The following is a 19,602-nucleotide window of genomic DNA, read 5'->3' on the forward strand; positions in this document are numbered from 1 at the left end:
TATAGACCCAGAGTGAGTCTTTTAAAGGATTGTTAATTACTACAAAGTACATACAGCGGTGTATGTACTTTGTAGTAATTAACAATCCTTTAAAAGACTCACTCTGGGACTATAGCCACACTTCTGACGAAGGACCCAGCGAGGTCCGAAACGCGTTAAGTGTGGTCTACAAACTCCTGCCGGTCGGACACTTATTCACCCTGCATTGTCACTCTGGAGAAGCCTCTGCAGGTTCCGGAACTGTGGCTGCCAATCCCTTCCTGAAATACATCAGCAGGACTCGGGTGATATGCTTGTAGTGTTCCAGTGTCACCATGAAAGGATGTTTATATGTGATTTTTATTCTTATCTGTTGTAAGTGCAATTTGTATTAAAACTTTCTCTATTTTATACAAAATACTGCACTATCATTTACTCTCTGTGCTGATCCCCCCTGTAATGGTTAACAACCTATGAGGGAAGCACCGTTATCTTTATTTCAGAAATTCTTGAATGGTACTACACTCGACATGTACTGAGAAGCTACTCACAGAAACCTGTGACTCATTCATCATTTACAAAAGCTCAGTATTTTATTTTCATTTGGAGGTGGTGCTTTGCATGTGTACACCAATTCTGCATGTTTTTTCTTGTGCACAGCCCTTTGGTATATGTTTGTTCGTGGTTTGAGCAGAATAGCGCAGGATTAAGCACGTAATAAATTTTCCAGAATTAATAAAGGTTGGCATATTGTGTAAGGCGCATTTTGGGTATGTGTATAAATGCATTACTAATGTGTGGCATCATGTGCATAAGGTGCTCTACTGTGTGGCGTAATGTATAGAAAGTGCACTACTGTGTGGTCTAATGTGAATAAAGAGCAATATGGTGTGGTGTAATGTGAATAAGGGGCACTACTGTGAAGAGTAACGTATATAAGGTAAAGTGGTACTACTGTGTGATGTAACTTGAATTAGGGACACTATCGCATGATAAAATGTGAATAAAGTTGCAATACTGTGTAACCTAATTTGAATTGGGTGTACTATTGTGTGGCCATGCCCCTTCCCAGCGAGATCACACCCCTTTTTGGGCTGTGCGCAGAACGTGTGCACTGTTCCTATTTAAAATATAGGGCGTAGGAGCACCAAAGTGAGGACTGCTATGGGTGAGGGATGATGATGCTGAGAAAGGGGAGCAGGGTCAGAGGCGAATCTAGTGGTGGTGCTAGGGGGCACCAGCCAAAATCTTGCCTAGGGCATCATATTGGTTAGGGCCGACTCTGAAGAAGGGGGCCTAGGACAGAACCCTGAGGGACACCAACATGAAAGATGGTAGGGTGTGAGGTGGTGCCGGAGGCAGACACAGAGAAGGAGCGGATAGTAAGTTAAGCGGTAAACCAGTCAAGGACAGTGCTAGAGAGGCCAACGTTTTGGAGTGTGTAGAGGAGGAGAGAATGATCCACGGTGTCAAAGGCAGCCGAGAGGTCCAGAAGGATGAGCAGAGAGAAGTGGCCCCTGGATTTGGCCGAAAGCAGGTCATTGGTGACTTTCACCAGGGCAGTCTCAGTGGAGTGGAGTGGAGTGGGCGAAAGCCAGATTGTAGTGGGTCAAGGATGGAGTTGTCAGAGAGGTAGCTTGTGAGACGACTGTAGATCAGTCATTCAAGTAGTTTGGAGGCGAATGGGAGAAGAGAGATGGGGCAGTAGCTAGTGAGTGATGAAGGATCGAGGTTGGTTTTTTTGAGAATAGGTGAGACCAGAGCATGTTTGGATGGTGAGGGAAAGATGCCGGTAGAGAGTGATAGGTTAAAGAGGTGAGCAGGGTGGGAGCAGGCAGTGGGGGAGAGGGAGCGGAGAAGACAGGAGGGGAGAGGGTCCAGGGGGCAAGTTGAGGGGGGAGGGATAAGATGAGGGAGTGGACTTCCTTGTCTGAAGTGGAACGGAAGGAGGACAGGGTGGGATAGATGGAGGGAAAGGATTATGGGGGCAGGGGGGGGCAGCAGAGGGGTGACGGGAGGAGATGTCGTTTTGGATATCCTCAATTTTGGAGATGAAGAAGGAGGCAAAGTCAGTGGCAGTGGCAGGGAGGATGGGAAGGGGGTGGAGGGGGGCGAAGGAGAGTGTTGAAAGTTTCAAAGAGACTGCATGGACTGTAGGACTGAGAAGAGAGGAGTACTTGGAAAAAGGGTTGCTTGGCGAGAGAAAGAGCAGAGCTGTAGGAGGAGAGAATAAACTTGAAATAGAGGAAGTCCACCAGAGAGTGAGATTTCCTCCAGGAGCGTTAAGCGGAGCGTGAACATTTTTGTAAGAATCGTGTTAGTTTGGTGTGCTAGGGTTGGGGTTTGGAGCGTCAGATGGGGACAGAGGTGAGGGGGGCCACAGAGTCGAGAGCAGTGGCAAGGGAAGAGTTATAGAAGGAGGCTGCCTGGTTGGGACAAGTCATAGTGGAGAGAGGAGAGAGGAAAGTCTTGAGGGAAGACAGGATAGCGGGGTCAAGAGACCTGAGATTGAGTCTGGTGATGGTGGGTCTGGGCGTGGAGAGGAGAGGGGAAGATAATAGGGTGAAAGAAGGTAAATGGTGGTCAGAGAAACAGAAGGAAGAGTTTGAGAAATCAGAGAGATCACATCGGTGGGTGAAGACAGGGTTGAGGGAGTGGCCAAGATTGTGAGTAGGGGTGGAGGTCCATTGAGAAAGTCCAAAGGAGGTGGAAAGGGCAAGAAGATTAGTGGAAGCAGCATTAGTGATGTCAATAGGGATGTTAAAGTCACCGAGGATGACAGAGGGGAGGTTGGAGGAGAGAAAGTGGGGAAGCCAAGTTGTCAAGGAAAGGTGAACAGCGACAAGGAGGGCGGTAGATCACTGCCACATGGAGGTGAATGGGGTAGAAGAGGCTGATAGTGTGGACCTCAAAGGTGGAGAAGGTGAGGGCGGGCGCATTTGGAATGATACGAAAGGTGCAGTTTGGGGAGAGAAGGATGCCCATGCCTCCACCCTGGCAGTCATCAGGTCTAAGGCTGTAACTTAACAAAATGTGGAAAAAGTGAAGCGCTGTGAATACTTTCCGAATGCACTGTCTGTCTGTCTGTCTGTCTGTCTGTCTGTCTGTCCGTCCGTCCGTCCATCTGTCCTAGTGGATACTGGGGTCTTGTACTTTAGTACCATGGGGTATAGATCGGGTCCACTGGATCCTGGCACTTTAAAACTTTTTGTGTGTGCTGACTCCTCCCCTCTATGCCCCTCCTACCAGTCTCAGTTAAGAAAAATGTGCCCAAGGAGCCGGGTGCACCTCTCTGGAGCTCGAGAGATTTTTTCTTCATTGTTATTTTAGTTTATTATTTTCAGGTAGCTCTGGTTGGCAACCAGGCTACCTGCTTCGGGGGACTTAGAGGGGGGACCAAACCAACCTCCTGAGGGTTATGGTTCGTAATCCCAGCTCACAGGACACTGAGCTCCTGATCACACATAGTCAGTATGTGTGCTCATGCCAGCAGCTAGATGCCGAAGACCCAGGTGCTGTGAGTGTTACACCGGGGACCCGGATAGCGGGTCCCCGGTGCAGTTTGGCGGCAAGTCTCGCGGCGGTCACGGGCCCAGAGCTGCGGTGCCCGCCGCAGACAAACTGGCTCAGGGCTGTTGCTCGCAGTGCTCACTGTCTTTAAGGCTTTGTGTAGACTGCATAATACTTTTCTCATCGGATTTAATACTGAGGCCAGTATAATCTCTGTGAGGGACCGCGCGCCATTGCAAGGGGCAGGGCTTCCCAGAGAGGGACCAGCGGCAGGAAGGCTCCATTTCCTGCTGCTGCGTATCATCAAGGCTGCATGCGTGTTGCGCTTTTACAGACTGATAAAACTGGTACCAGGGGGTCATAGACATGGGGGAGCACGCCCGCGGTAGCGCCGCTGCACTTCTATCACATATACATATTTCAACACATTGTGCTGCTGTATTCTGTGTGCTGGTGTCCGCTCCTCCGTGTCACTCCAGGCTCTCTCTAGGGTCTGTGTGGGGTGTTGTTCAGTGTGCTGCACTGTAGTTTCCTGTATAATGTCTGTGAACATGGTTATGTGTGCTGCTTGTAATTCTACCCCATCTTCAGCGGGGTCACTCATGAGTGAGCAATGTTCCATATCTCCCCAAGGGCCCAGCTCAAAGGCACCTGACTGGTTAGATAGTTTTAAGAGCATGATTTCACAATGTAAATTCTGAATTAGCTGCAGCTAAAAGAGAGAGACAGGTGTTAAAACAATACATTGATAGTGTGACTAAAACAGCAGATACCAAGAAAGCTTCTCAGCCCCCTCTAGTGGCTTCACATAAATGCTCACTGCCACAGGTGCTCCAGTCTGATTCTGATCAGCCAGGTGTGGATGATGATGATATGGACAAGGACAGCTCTCTGTCCCCTGGGGTGAAGGCTCTCATCTTTGCTGTGATAGAGGTCCTCCACATACTGAATCAGGAGGTGGAACCAGATGAGGAGTTATACTTTAATGTTAGACCCAAGAGTTTGGCTACCTTTCCGGTGTCTTAAGAGTTAAACTCCCTGGCCTGTAACATTTCTCAGAGGTTTTTATCTACCTTTCCCCTTCCAGCTGTGGACAGGAAGGTCTGGGAAAACCCCCCTTCATTCGATACATCTGTATCCAGCCCGCCCAGTTCATGACGTCAGTCCCCGACGGATCGGGCACTGCATATGCACAGCACACTGCCCGATCCGTCCATAGATATATCTGCCGATCAATTGATCGGCAGATATATCTATCAGTGTGTACCTGCCTTAAGAAATTGGTACTGCCTATATCCCTGAAGGAGCCAGCTGACAGTAAAATTGAGACAACGCTCAAGGCAGCAGGCGCAGCACAACGCCCAGCAATAGTTTGCAGGTGGATCTTCAGGGCGGTTGTCAAGTGGTCTGATAATGTTATTGATGGTTTAGACTCTCTGCCCCGGGATGAGGTCATTACTCTGCTGCAGCATATACAGGATGCTGCAAATTTTATAAGCGAGGCTATTAAGGAGATGTGCAGACAAACAGTGGAAGTTGCTCTATCATTCCTGGAGATGATTATATATCAGGTGCTAGAAAGGGGGAGGGGTCACAGACAAACAGCAGACACAGCGGGGTGGGGGGGGGGGGGGAGGAGTGCTTTCCCCCCCGGTATCCTGCCAGCACAATAAAAAATTACCTGTAACCATACCTGAACCTATCTGGTAATAGAATTTCAGAGAATTGGTTACACATGTTTGCAAAGACATGTTTAGCTGCTGAGCCGTGCCAAGGCTTCTCCGATATCAGCAGTCCTAACACTCCATAATAGCAGTGCCCACATAGGGCCATTTGTCTACAAAAAGGCCTCATGATAAAGGCTCATACTAAAACGCATCCAAATAGAGAGCTATCTTACCCTGGAGCCACCCCCAGGATCTCCCATTAGCACTAAAAGGAACAGCATGCCTTCCAAATACTGCTCCCATTCAATGCCTTTCTCACACATGCAGACAAACAGTTTTAGTATGAGCCTTTATCATGAGGCCTTACTGTAGGCCAAGGCCGAGGGGTCTCTACCACTTCCAGAGGATCTCGTGGTAAGTCCCATAAACCTGAACCTACGGTCTCCCTGGATCAGACCACCGGATCCCCTGCCGCTAAGCCTTGCGTGTGACGGTTGGCCACAGTGGCAAAGCGACTTTCAGGTAGGTGCTCGCATTCAACACTTCGCCCATGTGTGGGCGGAGTACTGCCGGGATCCTTGGGTGAGGGACCTCATTTCCCAAGGATACGGCTGGAATTTCAAGCACTCCCTCCTCACAGGTTTTTCACGGCGGTCAAGATGGTGGCTACTTACGAGGCAATCCAATATGGCAGGTTTCATGCCCGACCTTTTCAACTGGATCTGCTGGACAGATACTCGGGTTCTCACCTTCATATGTATCAGTGTGTGACCCTGTCTCCGAAAGCCCGGATTTCTCTATTATGGTGGCTTCAAATTCCTCACCTCGTAGAGGCCAGAAATTTCAATATCCACTCGTGGATTCTACTAACTACGGATGCCAGCCTCCGGGGTTGGTTAGCAGTGACTCAAGGGGCCCAGTTCCAAGGGTTATGGTCCGTTCAGGAATCGGCTTTGCCAATAAACATCCTGGAACTCAGGGCAATTTACAATGCTCTTCTGCAAGCTTCCCATCTCCTGAGGGATCAGGCGATCCAGGTTCAATCGGACAGCGCCACGGCGGTGGCGTACATAAACTGACAAGGGGGAACAAGAAGCAAAGCGGCAATGTAAGGGCCATCTCAGCCATATTCATTCCAGGAGTGGACAACTGGGAAGCAGACTTCCTCAGCAGGCACGACCTCCATCCCGGGGAGTGGGGCCTACATCCCCAGGTGTTTCAACAGTTAATTCACCGGTTGGGCTGTCCACAGATAGATCTGATGGCTTCTCATCTCAACAAGAAGCTTTGCCATTACTGTTCCAGAATGAGGGATCCGCAGGCTGTTGCAGTTGACGCGCCGACAACAAAGTGGATGTACCAGTTTGTGTACCTGTTCCCTCCTCTACTGCTGATCCCAAGAGTGCTGGATTGGCCTCGATGGGCGTGGTACTCGGACCTCCTAACCATGACTCAGGAGGATGCATGGCCTCTACCGCTCCGAGACGATCTTCTTCAGCAAGGTCCGTTCATCTATCCAGACTTACAGCAGCTTTGTTTGATGGCTTGGAAGTTAAGAGGGAGATTCTAGCGAGAAAAGGTCTTCCCTCCCGGATTATATCCACCATGGTCCAGGCCAGGAAGATGGTGACGTCGAAACATTATCATCGTATCTGGAAAAAATTTGTTTCCTGGTGTGAAAGTAGAAAGGTTTCTCCCGTGGAATTTAGAATTGGTTGTTTTCTACTTTTCCTGCAAGCGGGAGTGGATTTGGGCCTACGTTTATGCTCCATCAAAGTCTAGATTTCGGTGCTCTCTATTTGCTTCCAAAACCAACTGTCACAACTGAGGGCCTGAGCTGACGGGAGGCAGCCTCAGTTGTAGGGGCTGAGATGTACCGGAACCTGGGAGGTTGTATCAGACCCCTGGACATGTAAGTAACATAAATAATAACTGCCCGAAGGCGTGACCACGACAACTTGGATAAAAGTCAATGATGTTTATTATGACAACTCCGCAACACAGCAGCAGTAAAAGAAAATGTAAAAGTCAGCAAAGAATAAATACAGTTCCTGGGTACTACAGGATGGCAGGAGCCACAGGGCACTGGTAGTGTGAGATAGTTCTTATGATCTTCTAGATGGAAAGTCCTTACCAGGCCCGACTGTAGCAATGGAGATAACCCAGGATTGTGCCAGCTGGTGTTCCAGGAAAAGCTGGGTTGCTGAAGATAAAACAGCTGCTGTGGATACTGGCTGGAACCAGACTGTTGTTAGCACGGAGTGGATACTGGCTGGAACCAGTTAAATAATAAATGAACTTGGGAGCGATGAAATATGAACTGAAATGTAGAACTTGAGAGCGGAGAAATAATAATACCGGTGGAGAGTGGTAAAGTGTAGAAAGGACACCGGCCCTTTAAGGGAAGCTGTACTCTGCTGGAAGCTGAGCTGGAAGCAGGTAATGTTGTAGCTGGAAACAGATGAATCCACAATGGATTGGAGAGTCAGGCTACACCGCAGGTGGAATGCTGGTGCGGGTCTCTATGGTGGAAGTCTTGAGACAGGAGCTGGAACCTGGAAGACAATCACAGGAGAGAGACAAACAGGAACTAGGTTTGACAACCAAAGCACTGACGCCTTCCTTGCTCAGGCACAGTGTATTTATACCTGCAGCAAGGAAGGGATTGGCTAGGCAATTATGCAGATTATCAATACTGAGAACAGATTGGTGGAAATGATCAGCTGACAGAATCCAAGATGGCTGCGCCCATGCAGACACTTGGAGGGAAGTTTGGTTTGTAATCCATGTGGTAATGAAAACAGTAATGGCGGCGCCGGCCACCGGAGACAGGAGGCGCCAGGCTGACAGATGCACATCCAACCACGCGGACACAGCGGAGGCCGCGGCTGACGTAATCGCCACTCAGACACTCTGCATGCAGAAGTTCAGGGGCGGAGGCCGCGGGAGACGCCATGCCAGGTGTAATATGGCGTTTACTGTGACAGCGTCCCAGAGTGACAGGAGAGGATACAGGAATGTACACATCAGGATAACAGATGGGATCCGGTCCTGGAGCGCTGAGCCAGCCTTAGGAGGCATCTGATGGGTAAGAAATGGCGTCCAGATACCCGGATCGTGACAGCACCCCCCCCCCCTTTAGGAGTGGCCCCAGGACACTTCTTTGGCTTTTGAGGAAACTTGGAATGGAATCTCCGGACCAAGGCAGGAGCATGGACATCAGAAGCATTGGTCCATGAACGTTCCTCAGGACCATAACCCTTCCAGTCAATAAGATATTGTAGTTGACCGTAACGGTGACGTGAGTCCAGGATCTTGGCCACTTCATACTCAACGCCTCGTTGAGTTTGGACTTTCGGAGTTGGAGGAAGTGAGGAATGAAACCGATTCAAGATCAGCGGTTTCAACAGGGAAACATGGAATGTCCTGGGTATTTTTAAGAAGGGAGGCAACTGGAGTCTGTAAGCAACAGGATTGATGACTTGTTCAATCTTGAAAGGACCGATATAGCGAGGTGCAAACTTCATACTGGGAACTCTTAACCTCAAATTCTTCGTGGATAACCATACCCGATCACCCACCTTGAGAGCAGGAACTGCTCGACGCTTCTTATCCGCAAACTTCTTGTACCTGAACGATGCCTTGAGCAGAGCTGATCGTACGCTCTTCCAGATATTGGCAAACTGATGCAAGGTGATATCCACTGCGGGAACAGAAGTTGCTGGAAGCGGTTGGAACTCAGGGACTTTAGGGTGGAATCCAAAGTTAGTGAAGAATGGTGTTGAAGCAGATGAAGAATGATACTGGTTGTTATGGCAGAACTCGGCCCAGGGAAGTAATTGAACCCAGTCATCTTGAGAGGAGGACACATAGATGCGGAGGAAGGCCTCCAAGTCCTGATTCACCCTCTCGGTTTGACCATTGGTCTGAGGATGGTAAGCCGTGGAAAACTTTAGCTTGACTTGGAGGACTTGACATAAACTTCGCCAGAATTTGGCTGTGAATTGAACTCCTCGATCTGAGATAATTTCTTCAGGAAGACCGTGGAGTCGGAAGATCTCTTGTATGAATACTTGAGCCAACTTGGAAGCTGACGGAAGACCGGTGAGAGGAATGAAGTGTGCCATCTTGGTGAACCGGTCAACTACCACCCAGATGGTATTGAACTTGTTGCACATGGGTAAGTCTGTAATGAAATCCATTGACAAGTGGGTCCATGGTCGACGGGGAACGGATAGTGGAACCAGTTGCCCCGCAGGCGACTGGCGGGATACTTTATGTTGGGCACACTTTGGGCAAGATGCAATAAACTCCAAGACGTCCTTTTTCAGAGTTGGCCACCAATAGGACCTAGAGATAAACTCCAGGGTTTTTTGGATACCTGTATGTCCGGCAAAACGGGAAGCATGGGCCCAATGCATGAGCTTCTTCCTTAGCATCGGCTTCACAAAACTTTTCCCTGATGGGGGCGTAGAGTCCATCCCTACCGTGGAGAATGCCAACGGACTTATAATAGGATGCTTGTCTGAAGACTCTGACTCATTTTCTTGCTCCCATGAGCGGGAAAGGGCATCGGCCTTGCGATTCTGAGAGCCCGGACAGAACTGGAGTTTAAAATCGAACCTGGAAAAGAAAAGTGCCCATCTGGCCTGACGAGGGTTGAGACATTGTGCGCCTTTCAAATATAGAAGGTTCTTGTGGTCTGTAAGGATGGTGATTGAATGAGAAGCTCCCTCCAACAGATATCTCCACTCCTCTAGAGCGAGCTTGATGGCTAGCAACTCCTGGTCGCCAATGGCATAGTTGCGCTCCGCTGGGGAGAACTTCCGTGAGAAGAAACTGCAAGGATGTAAATGGCCATCTTTAGCCCTCTGAGATAACACCGCTCCTACTCCAACGGAGGAGGCATCCACCTCTAGGATGAAAGGAGAGTCGATGTCAGGCTGTTTCAGGACAGGCGCAGAGATGAACCTCTGTTTTAAAAGATGAAAAGCTTGCATGGCTTCTTCAGACCACTTGGACGGGTTAGCACCCTTCTTGGTGAAAGCAGTAATAGGCGCCACAATGGTGGAAAAGTCTCGTATAAACTTTCGGTAATAATTGGCGAACCCTAAGAACCTCTGGACCCCTTTGAGGGTTAAGGGTACCGGCCAATTCTGAATTGCTTGTAGTTTCTCAGGATCCATCTCTAGTCCGGAACCGGACACAATGTACCCTAGAAACGGAATGGACTTGACTTCAAAGACGCATTTCTCTAATTTGCAATAGAGATGATTGACACGGAGACGGGACAGAACCTCCTTTACCCAAAAACGATGTTCCTCTAAATTGTTGGCAAAAATGAGGATATTATCTAGATAGACCACGACATGACGGTATAGAATGTCTCTGAAGATCTCATTGACGAAATGCTGGAAGACAGCTGGAGCATTGCTCAATCCGAAGGGCATGACGAGGTACTCATAATGTCCGTCACGGGTGTTAAATGCGGTCTTCCACTCGTCACCCTCACGGATCCGGATGAGATTGTATGCACCTCGCAAGTCCAGCTTTGTAAAGATGGTAGCTCCGCTAACTCTGTCAAAGAGCTCAGTAATCAGGGGTAAAGGATAACGGTTCTTGATGGTAATGTCGTTCAAACCTCTGTAGTCGATGCACGGCCGCAGACCACCATCTTTCTTTTTTACAAAAAAGAAGCCTGCGCCGGCTGGAGAAGAAGAAGGTCGAATGAACCCCTTTGCTAGGTTCTCTTTAATATATTCCTCCATAGAATGCGTCTCAGGCAGAGACAACGGATAAGTTCGGCCTCGAGGTGGAACCTTCCCTGGAACGAGATCAATCGGACAGCCCCATTCTCTATGAGGAGGAAGGATATCAGCAGAAGCTTTACTGAACACATCCGTGAAATCTTGATATGGAGGAGGTGGAACATCAGACGACCTGGGGGAGGAAGAACAGACAGGCAATACTTTAAACAAACATGTCTCAGCACAGGAGGAACCCCATGCCAGGATTTGCGTAGTCGTCCAATCAATTGTAGGATTGTGAAGACGGAGCCATGGAAGGCCCAGGACCACAGGATGTGTGGCTCTTGGAATCACTAAAAAAGAAATAAGTTCGGAATGAAGAACTCCCACTCTCAGACGAACTGGTAGAGTCCTTAAAGAAATGACTGCATCAAAAATTTTGCTGCCATCCACGGCAGTTAAAGAAATGGACGAAGGAAGTCTCTCGGTGGGTAGGGACCACCGTTTAACATAGGCTTCGGTAATAAAGTTCCCAGCTGCTCCGGAATCAAGGAGGGCAATGACGTTCCGATAACGTTGAGCAACTTGAAGCGAGACTGGGAGATTACAATCTTGAGGAGATGGAGAGGAGATCATTACTCCTAGCCGGCCCTCTCCTTGGCGAGCTAGGATTTGGAGTTTCCCGGACGTTTGGGACAGGCATTAATGGTGTGAGACGGAGCTGCACAATAGAGACAGAGAAACTCGGAGAGACGTCTTCGGCGCTCAGCAGGAGTTAAACGGGAACGGCCAAGTTGCATGGGCTCATCTTTAGATGGTGACAGTTGACGAGGAGGAGGAGCAGAAGATTTTGGAGCAGATGGTCTTCCACGCTCAGTTGCTCTCTCTCTGAAACGTAAATCAACTTTCGTGCAGAGTGAGATTAGCTCATCTAACTTAGAAGGTAAGTCTCTGGTAGCTAACTCATCTTTAATAAGCTCAGATAAGCCATGCCAGAATGCAGCATACAGGGCCTCGTCGTTCCATGCCAGTTCGGATGCCAGGATCTGGAACTGTATCAGATATTGTCCTACAGTACGTGACCCCTGGCGTAAACGGAGAATCTCGGATGAAGCTGAGGTTACCCAGCCTGGCTCGTCGAAGATGCGCCTGAATGTTGACACGAAGGCAGTGTAGGAAGATAGAAGGGTGTCGGACCTCTCCCATAACGGTGATGCCCAATCAAGGGCTGAGCCACTGAGAAGAGAAATAATGTAGGCAATTTTTGTACGGTCACTGGGAAAATTGCCAGGTTGTAGCTCAAACTGAATCTCACACTGGTTGAGAAATCCCCTGCAGAATCTTAGAGATCCGTCAAATTTTGCTGGCGTTGGAAGATGAAGACGTGGAGCAGAAATGGGTAAGGTGGGTGGGGTTATAGCTGGAGTCACTGTGGTTGACGCACCAGACGCGCCTGATCCACGGAGAGTTGTCTGAATCCCATCCAGCCGAGTAGAGAGATCCTGGAGACAGCGGATGATGTGGCCCTGTGCAGCCTCCTGATGTTCTAGTCGGGCTGCCAGTTCTTGCATCGGCCTGGCCGCTTGATCCTGGTCTCCGGCTGGATTCATTAGGTCAGTGCTTACTGTCACAACTGAGGGCCTGAGCTGACGGGAGGCAGCCTCAGTTGTAGGGGCTGAGATGTACCGGAACCTGGGAGGTTGTATCAGACCCCTGGACATGTAAGTAACATAAATAATAACTGCCCGAAGGCGTGACCACGACAACTTGGATAAAAGTCAATGATGTTTATTATGACAACTCCGCAACACAGCAGCAGTAAAAGAAAACGTAAAAGTCAGCAAAGAATAAATACAGTTCCTGGGTACTACAGGATGGCAGGAGCCACAGGGCACTGGTAGTGTGAGATAGTTCTTATGATCTTCTAGATGGAAAGTCCTTACCAGGCCCGACTGTAGCAATGGAGATAACCCAGGATTGTGCCAGCTGGTGTTCCAGGAAAAGCTGGGTTGCTGAAGATAAAACAGCTGCTGTGGATACTGGCTGGAACCAGACTGTTGTTAGCACGGAGTGGATACTGGCTGGAACCAGTTAAATAATAAATGAACTTGGGAGCGATGAAATATGAACTGAAATGTAGAACTTGAGAGCGGAGAAATAATAATACCGGTGGAGAGTGGTAAAGTGTAGAAAGGACACCGGCCCTTTAAGGGAAGCTGTACTCTGCTGGAAGCTGAGCTGGAAGCAGGTAATGTTGTAGCTGGAAACAGATGAATCCACAATGGATTGGAGAGTCAGGCTACACCGCAGGTGGAATGCTGGTGCGGGTCTCTATGGTGGAAGTCTTGAGACAGGAGCTGGAACCTGGAAGACAATCACAGGAGAGAGACAAACAGGAACTAGGTTTGACAACCAAAGCACTGACGCCTTCCTTGCTCAGGCACAGTGTATTTATACCTGCAGCAAGGAAGGGATTGGCTAGGCAATTATGCAGATTATCAATACTGAGAACAGATTGGTGGAAATGATCAGCTGACAGAATCCAAGATGGCTGCGCCCATGCAGACACTTGGAGGGAAGTTTGGTTTGTAATCCATGTGGTAATGAAAACAGTAATGGCGGCGCCGGCCACCGGAGACAGGAGGCGCCAGGCTGACAGATGCACATCCAACCACGCGGACACAGCGGAGGCCGCGGCTGACGTAATCGCCACTCAGACACTCTGCATGCAGAAGTTCAGGGACGGCGGCGGAGGCCGCGGGAGACGCCATGCCAGGTGTAATATGGCGTTTACTGTGACAGCGTCCCAGAGTGACAGGAGAGGATACAGGAATGTACACATCAGGATAACAGATGGGATCCGGTCCTGGAGCGCTGAGCCAGCCTTAGGAGGCATCTGATGGGTAAGAAATGGCGTCCAGATACCCGGATCGTGACACCAACTTGCTTTGTTGCCGGAAGTACAGACCTTTCTGAAGGGAGTTCTTCATATTTGTTCCTCCCACGGCTCCATGGGATCTCAACGTGGTTTTGTCTTTTCTCCAATCGAACTGGTTTGAATCCTTAGATAGGGTGGAGTTGAAATTTCTCACCTGGGAGACGGTGATGTTATTGGCATTGGCGTCTACCAGGCGTGTCTCTGAATTAGGGGCCTTAGCCTGTAAGAGCCCTTATTTGATTTTTCATGAGGACAGGGAGGAACTTAGGACCTGTCCTCAGTTTTTGCCTAAAGTGGTGTCTTCTTTTCATGTGAATCAGTCTATTGTGGTTCCAGTGTTATCTGACGCTTCCATTGGTCCTGAGTCCTTGGATGTGGTCAGGGCTCTGAAGATTTATGTCAAAATGACGGCCCGTCATCGGAAATTTGACTCACTATTTGTCCTTTATGATGCCTCCAAAATTGGTCGGCCAGCTTCTAAGCAATCTATTGCTCGTTGGCTCAGGTTGACCATTCAACAGGCCTATACTTCGGCGGCTCTGCCTTTGCTGACGTCCAGTGCTTAAAGTGGTCCTAGAGAGGTGGTGGAACTCACCCTCCACCACCCATGCTTGTGAAATAAAGGGATTGCGCGTGCCGCAAAAAGGGGGCATGGCCTCAAAAAAGGGGCATGGTCACCCAATAGCATCCCCAATTCAAATTACACCGGACAGTAGCACAATCTTATTCACATTACACCACATAGTAGTGTCCCTTATTCATGTTATGACACACATTAGTGCCCCTTATACACAAAGCCCACAGTAGTAGCATCCCTAATACACATAGTGCCCACAGTAGTAGTGCCCCTTATGTAGAGCCCATAGTATTGATGCCCCTTATTCAGTGCCCCCAGTAGTAGTGCCCCTTATGTCTCCAGGAGTGATGCCCCTTAAGTGCCCCGTATGCAATGTTCTCATTAGTATTGCCCCCAGTAGTTATGCTCCCTATAGTTACGTCCCCAGTAGATATGCCCCCTGTAGTTATGCCCCCAGTTGGTGTGCCCCCAGTAGTAATGCCCCTGTAGTTATGTTACCAGTAGATTTGCCCCCTGTAGTTATGCCTGCTGTAGATACAGTTTGCACCCAGTAGTTATGCCCCCAGTAGTTATGCCCCCAGTTGGTGTGCCCCCGTAGTTATGTCCCCAGTAGATGTGCCCCCTGTAGTTATGCCTGCTGTAGATATGCCCCAGTAGGTTTTCCCCCCAGTAGTTATGCCCCCAGTTGGTGTGCCCCCAGTAGTAATGCCTCCCGTAGTTATGCTCGCTGTAGATATGCCCCCAGTAGGTTTCCACCCAGTAGTTATGACCCCAGTTGGTGTGCCCACGTAGTTATGTCCCCAGTAGATGTGCCCCATGTAGTTATTCCCGCTGTAGATATGCCCCCAGTAGGTTTGCCCCCAGCAGTTATGCCCCCAGTTGATGTGCCCCAGTAGTTATGCCCCCAGTAGTAATGCCCCCGTAGTTATGTCCCCAGTAGATGTGCCCCCTGTAGTTATTCCCGCTGTAGATATGCCCCCAGTAAGTTATGCCCCTAGTAGTTATGCCCCCAGTTTACCCCCTCTAGTAGCGCTGCTTACACACACAAAAGATTAAAAAAAAACAATACTCACCTGCCTCGCTCCTGCTTCCGGACCGCAGCCTCTGTCTGGCGCCCTCTACTTGCAGCTATGGGAGAGACGTCACACACTGCTGCGCTTAGGGGGAAAGAGCCGGCGCCTGCTGCTAACACAGTCTCAGTGGGCGCCCAGTATTTCCCTAGGTTAGGTGAGCTGGAGGAGGCGGAACTGTGTTCCGTTTCCAAATGGATCTGGCGGAACGCAGTTCCGCCCCGTTCCGGCTCACTTTAACCTCTGCTGACGTCTATTCAGACCCACTTGACGAGGTCGGTGGGCTCTTCCTGGCGGCTGCCCGAGGTGTATCGGCCCTACAGTTGTGCCGAGTTGCAACTTAGTCTGGTTCGGACACATTTGTCAAATTCTATAGGTTCGATACCTTGGCCAAGGATGACCTTCAGTTTGGTCACACTGTTTTACAGGGGTCTGAGCACTCTCCCACCCATTTGGGAGCTTTGGGACTTCCCCATGGTACTAAAGTACAAGACCCACTTTGACGTAAGAGAAAATAGGAATTGAATACCTACCGGTAATTCCTTTTCTCCTAGTCTGTAGTGGATACTGGGTCCCTGCCTCAGTGCTTCGTTCCTGCTTACCTGTGTAAGTATTTGGTTGGACCGTGTTACGGTCCCATTATGTTGTTGGGATAGCTGTGCTATCCTGGTTAGGTTGGTGTTGCTATCCTCTGTTCTGGTTAGCACCCTCCTTTCGTTTCTGGTTGTGTGTTGGCTTGATGCCTCACCGCTGTTGCATTGTTTCTTCTCTCATATTATGTCCGTCTTCTCGGGCACAGTTTTCCTAGACTGAGTCTGGTAGGACATAGAGGGGAGGAGCCAGCACACACATGCAGACACTAAAAGTTTTAAAGTGCCAGGCTCTAGTGGACCCGATCTATACCCCATGGTACTAAAGTACAAGACCACAGTATCCACCACGGACTAGGAGAAAAGGAATTACCGGTAGGTATTAAATTCCTATTATTATTATTTTTAAACAATTTATTTTATTTTATGTTAGCATAAAGAGAAATATATGACTGGAATAGAGAGTCCACAATACTATTGGTTCACATTGTACAGAGTGTGTCCAGTTGCAAAGAACAGCAATTGAAATAATTGAACAATTTGGCAATAAAACGATGCAGGAGGATGTAGTAAGTTCTGTCACACTGATAGTAGAGTGTAACAAAAATAAACATCTCCCACAAAAATTTTCTTAGAACAAATGTAATAGAAAGGAAAAGGAAAAATAGAGTCGAGAGGAAAAGGGAGAAAGACAAAGTAGGATTAAGGAGAAGGAAACCAGTAAGAGAGGGGAAAGGAGTGAAGGGGGGGGGGGGGTGCTAGGAGGAGGAAAGGGGTGAAGAGGGGGCGACAGGCACAGGAGAGGGATGAAAAGTGTACCATGAGTCCCATACCTGATGGCACGTGGATACAGTGTTGTTGAGGAGGGAGGTGATATATTCCATGGAGGAAACGTACCTCAGTCTATTAATTAGAGCACTCTGAGTTGGAGGTATGGGGGATTTCCACTATTTGGCAATCAGAAGTTTAGAAGCGTTGGACACATGAGAGATCAGTTTGCTCTCTGCCTTTGACGCTGAACGAAGGGGTATGTGGAAAAGGAATATTGATGGATCCATAGGCACAGAACAGGAGGTAACATTTGCCAAAAGGGTTACCGCCACGCTCCAGAACTGTTGGATCACTGGGCATTCCCACCAAATGTGAAAAAACGTGCCTACCATGCCACAGCTTCGCTAGCACCGGGCTGAGGAGTGTGGGTATATACGATGAAGTTTATCGGACGTTAAGTACCAACAGGCGTATACTTTGTAGGCCATTTCCTAATGGAGGCTTTAGCGACCCGGTGTCGGATGCGAGAACACACACACATATATATATATATATATATATATATATATTCTAACTTGCCCCATAGCATAGAAAATACTAGCTTGTCCCATAGCATACAATGTAAAATAGGTTGCCTACGTTAATACTATTAGATTATAATTGTGCTGCGTTTTTGTCAGCTCTACAGGAATGGACCTTTGAAAGAGGAAGTTGGGTCCATCTTGTAATCCATCGCTCTCTCAGCCCGCACAGTACGTACGTACAACTTATGGTGCGCACACGACTGTCTTCCTCTACTATCCTCCACTTGGCTTCAAAAGACAGAACTTCTTTCCTGCGGCTGGAGGTGAGGCACGTGGCAACTGCCAGTCTGGTCCCCAGTTACAGTACATGGATTGTCTGAATAAATGACAGCTGCAACGAGCATGTGATTGAGGATAGATAATATCTAACATTGATGTTTGACTGGAAAATGAGTGAAGAGTATCCAGCATGAAACACAAATCCAGATATGTTTTAAAAGCCGGGCGTTATTATGAGGTAGCCGGGCACCCTGCCACCCGCCATCTCACTTACTTTTTGTTGTGCTCCGGGCAGGAGAAAGGGATGCTGCACATCTGCAGTGCTTGTCACCAGCGGAGGGTGGGCCGGGTTCAGGCAGAGTGCACTCGTTGAGGGCCCCCCCAGACCGGGATCCTTCTGCCAGCAGGGTGGCTCTGTGCAGTGAGTATTTGCAGTGCAGTGAGTACTCCTGGCTGTTCACAGGGGGTCATTCTGAGTTGATCGTAGCTGTGCAAAATTTTGCACAGCTACGATCAACTTTCCTGATCTGCAGGGGGACGCCCAGCACGGGGCTTGTCCGCCCCGCATGCCAGTGCCGGCCCCCCCGCAGAAGTGCATAGGCATAGCACAGCGGCAATGCCTTTGCACTTCAGGAGTAACTCCCGGCCAGTGCAGCTTTAGCGAGCTGGCCGGGAACTACTCCTCACTCCCTGGCCCGCAGCGGCTGCGTATGACGTCACGCAGCTGCTGCGGCCCGCCCCCCATTCGGTCCGGCCACGCCTGCGTTGGCTGGACCGCGCCTACGATACGGCGGCTAAACGCCACCGTTTCGCCCCCTCCCACCCATCGATCAGGCAGAGGCGATCGCTGTCCTCCCACGGCCGTCCCGCATATGCAGGCGCACAAAGGCGCCGGTGCATGCGCAGCAGGGACCCGTTCGCTCTGCTGCGTGAAAACACTGCCTTCTGCTCGCTAGTACCAGCGTACCCTTCTGTATTAGGCCAGCAACTCCCCAACTGTCAGCTTGGGGGTTTAAGAATAAGGGGGATATGCACTAAAGGGGTAATTCAGACCTGGTCGTAGCAGCAAATTTGTTTGTAGTTGGGCAAAACCATCTGCACTTGCAGAGAGAGTTAGATTTGGGTGGGTTATATTGTTTCTGTGCAGAGTAAATACTGGCTGCTTTATTCTTATAGGCCCTACACACTGGCCGATTTTCTGAAAGATATGAACGAGAACTCGTTCATATCTTTCAGTGTGGAGACTCCAGCGATGAACGATGCGCGGCCCCGCGCTCGTTCATCGCTGGTCTCCCGTCGGCTGTGCATGCAGGCCAATATGGACGATCTCGTCCATATTTGCCTGCACTTCAATGCAGCCGCGTGACGGGGGGAGTGTAGAAACTTCACTCCCCCCGTCACTGCCCCCCCGCCGCCGGGTCGCTCGTCGGCCGTTTCGGCCGTCGGGCACCTCGGCGGCGCATCGTCAAATGTGTAGGGCCCCTTACACTGCAATTTAGATTTCAGCTTGAACACACCCCACCCAAATCTAACTCTCTCTGCACATGTTATATCTGCCCCCCCTGCAGTGCACATGGGTGGTCATTCCGAGTTGTTCGCTCGGTAATTTTCTTCGCATCGCAGCGATTTTCCGCTAATTGCGCATGCGCAATGTTCGCACTGCGACTGCACCAAGTAAATTTGCTATGAAGATTGGTATTTTACTCACGGCTTTACGAGGTTTTTTCTTCGTTCTGGTGATCGTAATGTGATTGACAGGAAGTGGGTGTTTCTGGGCGGAAACTGGCCGTTTTATGGGAGTGTGTGAAAAAACGCTACCATTTCTGGGAAAAACGCGGGAGTGGCTGGAGAAACGGAGGAGTGTCTGGGCGAACGCTGGGTGTGTTTGTGACGTCAAACCAGGAACGACAAGCACTGAACTGATCGCACTGGAAGAGTAAGTCTCGAGCT

At 49.5% G+C, this 19,602-nt stretch overlaps 1 protein-coding gene across 1 annotated transcript in view; it reads left to right on the forward strand.

Annotated features, from left to right (window-relative positions):
- Positions 1-19,602, forward strand: part of LOC134929667 (neural-cadherin-like) — a 236,307-nt gene that overhangs the window by 198,554 nt on the left and 18,151 nt on the right. Inside the window, exon 28 of the mRNA XM_063925248.1 lies at positions 17,530-17,696. Within this exon, the coding sequence (XP_063781318.1) occupies positions 17,530-17,696 (167 nt within the window). The remainder of the gene's footprint in view (positions 1-17,529; positions 17,697-19,602) is intronic.

This window comes from Pseudophryne corroboree, chromosome 5 (assembly GCF_028390025.1).
Source record: "Pseudophryne corroboree isolate aPseCor3 chromosome 5, aPseCor3.hap2, whole genome shotgun sequence".
Classification (NCBI taxonomy): Eukaryota; Metazoa; Chordata; class Amphibia; order Anura; family Myobatrachidae; genus Pseudophryne; species Pseudophryne corroboree.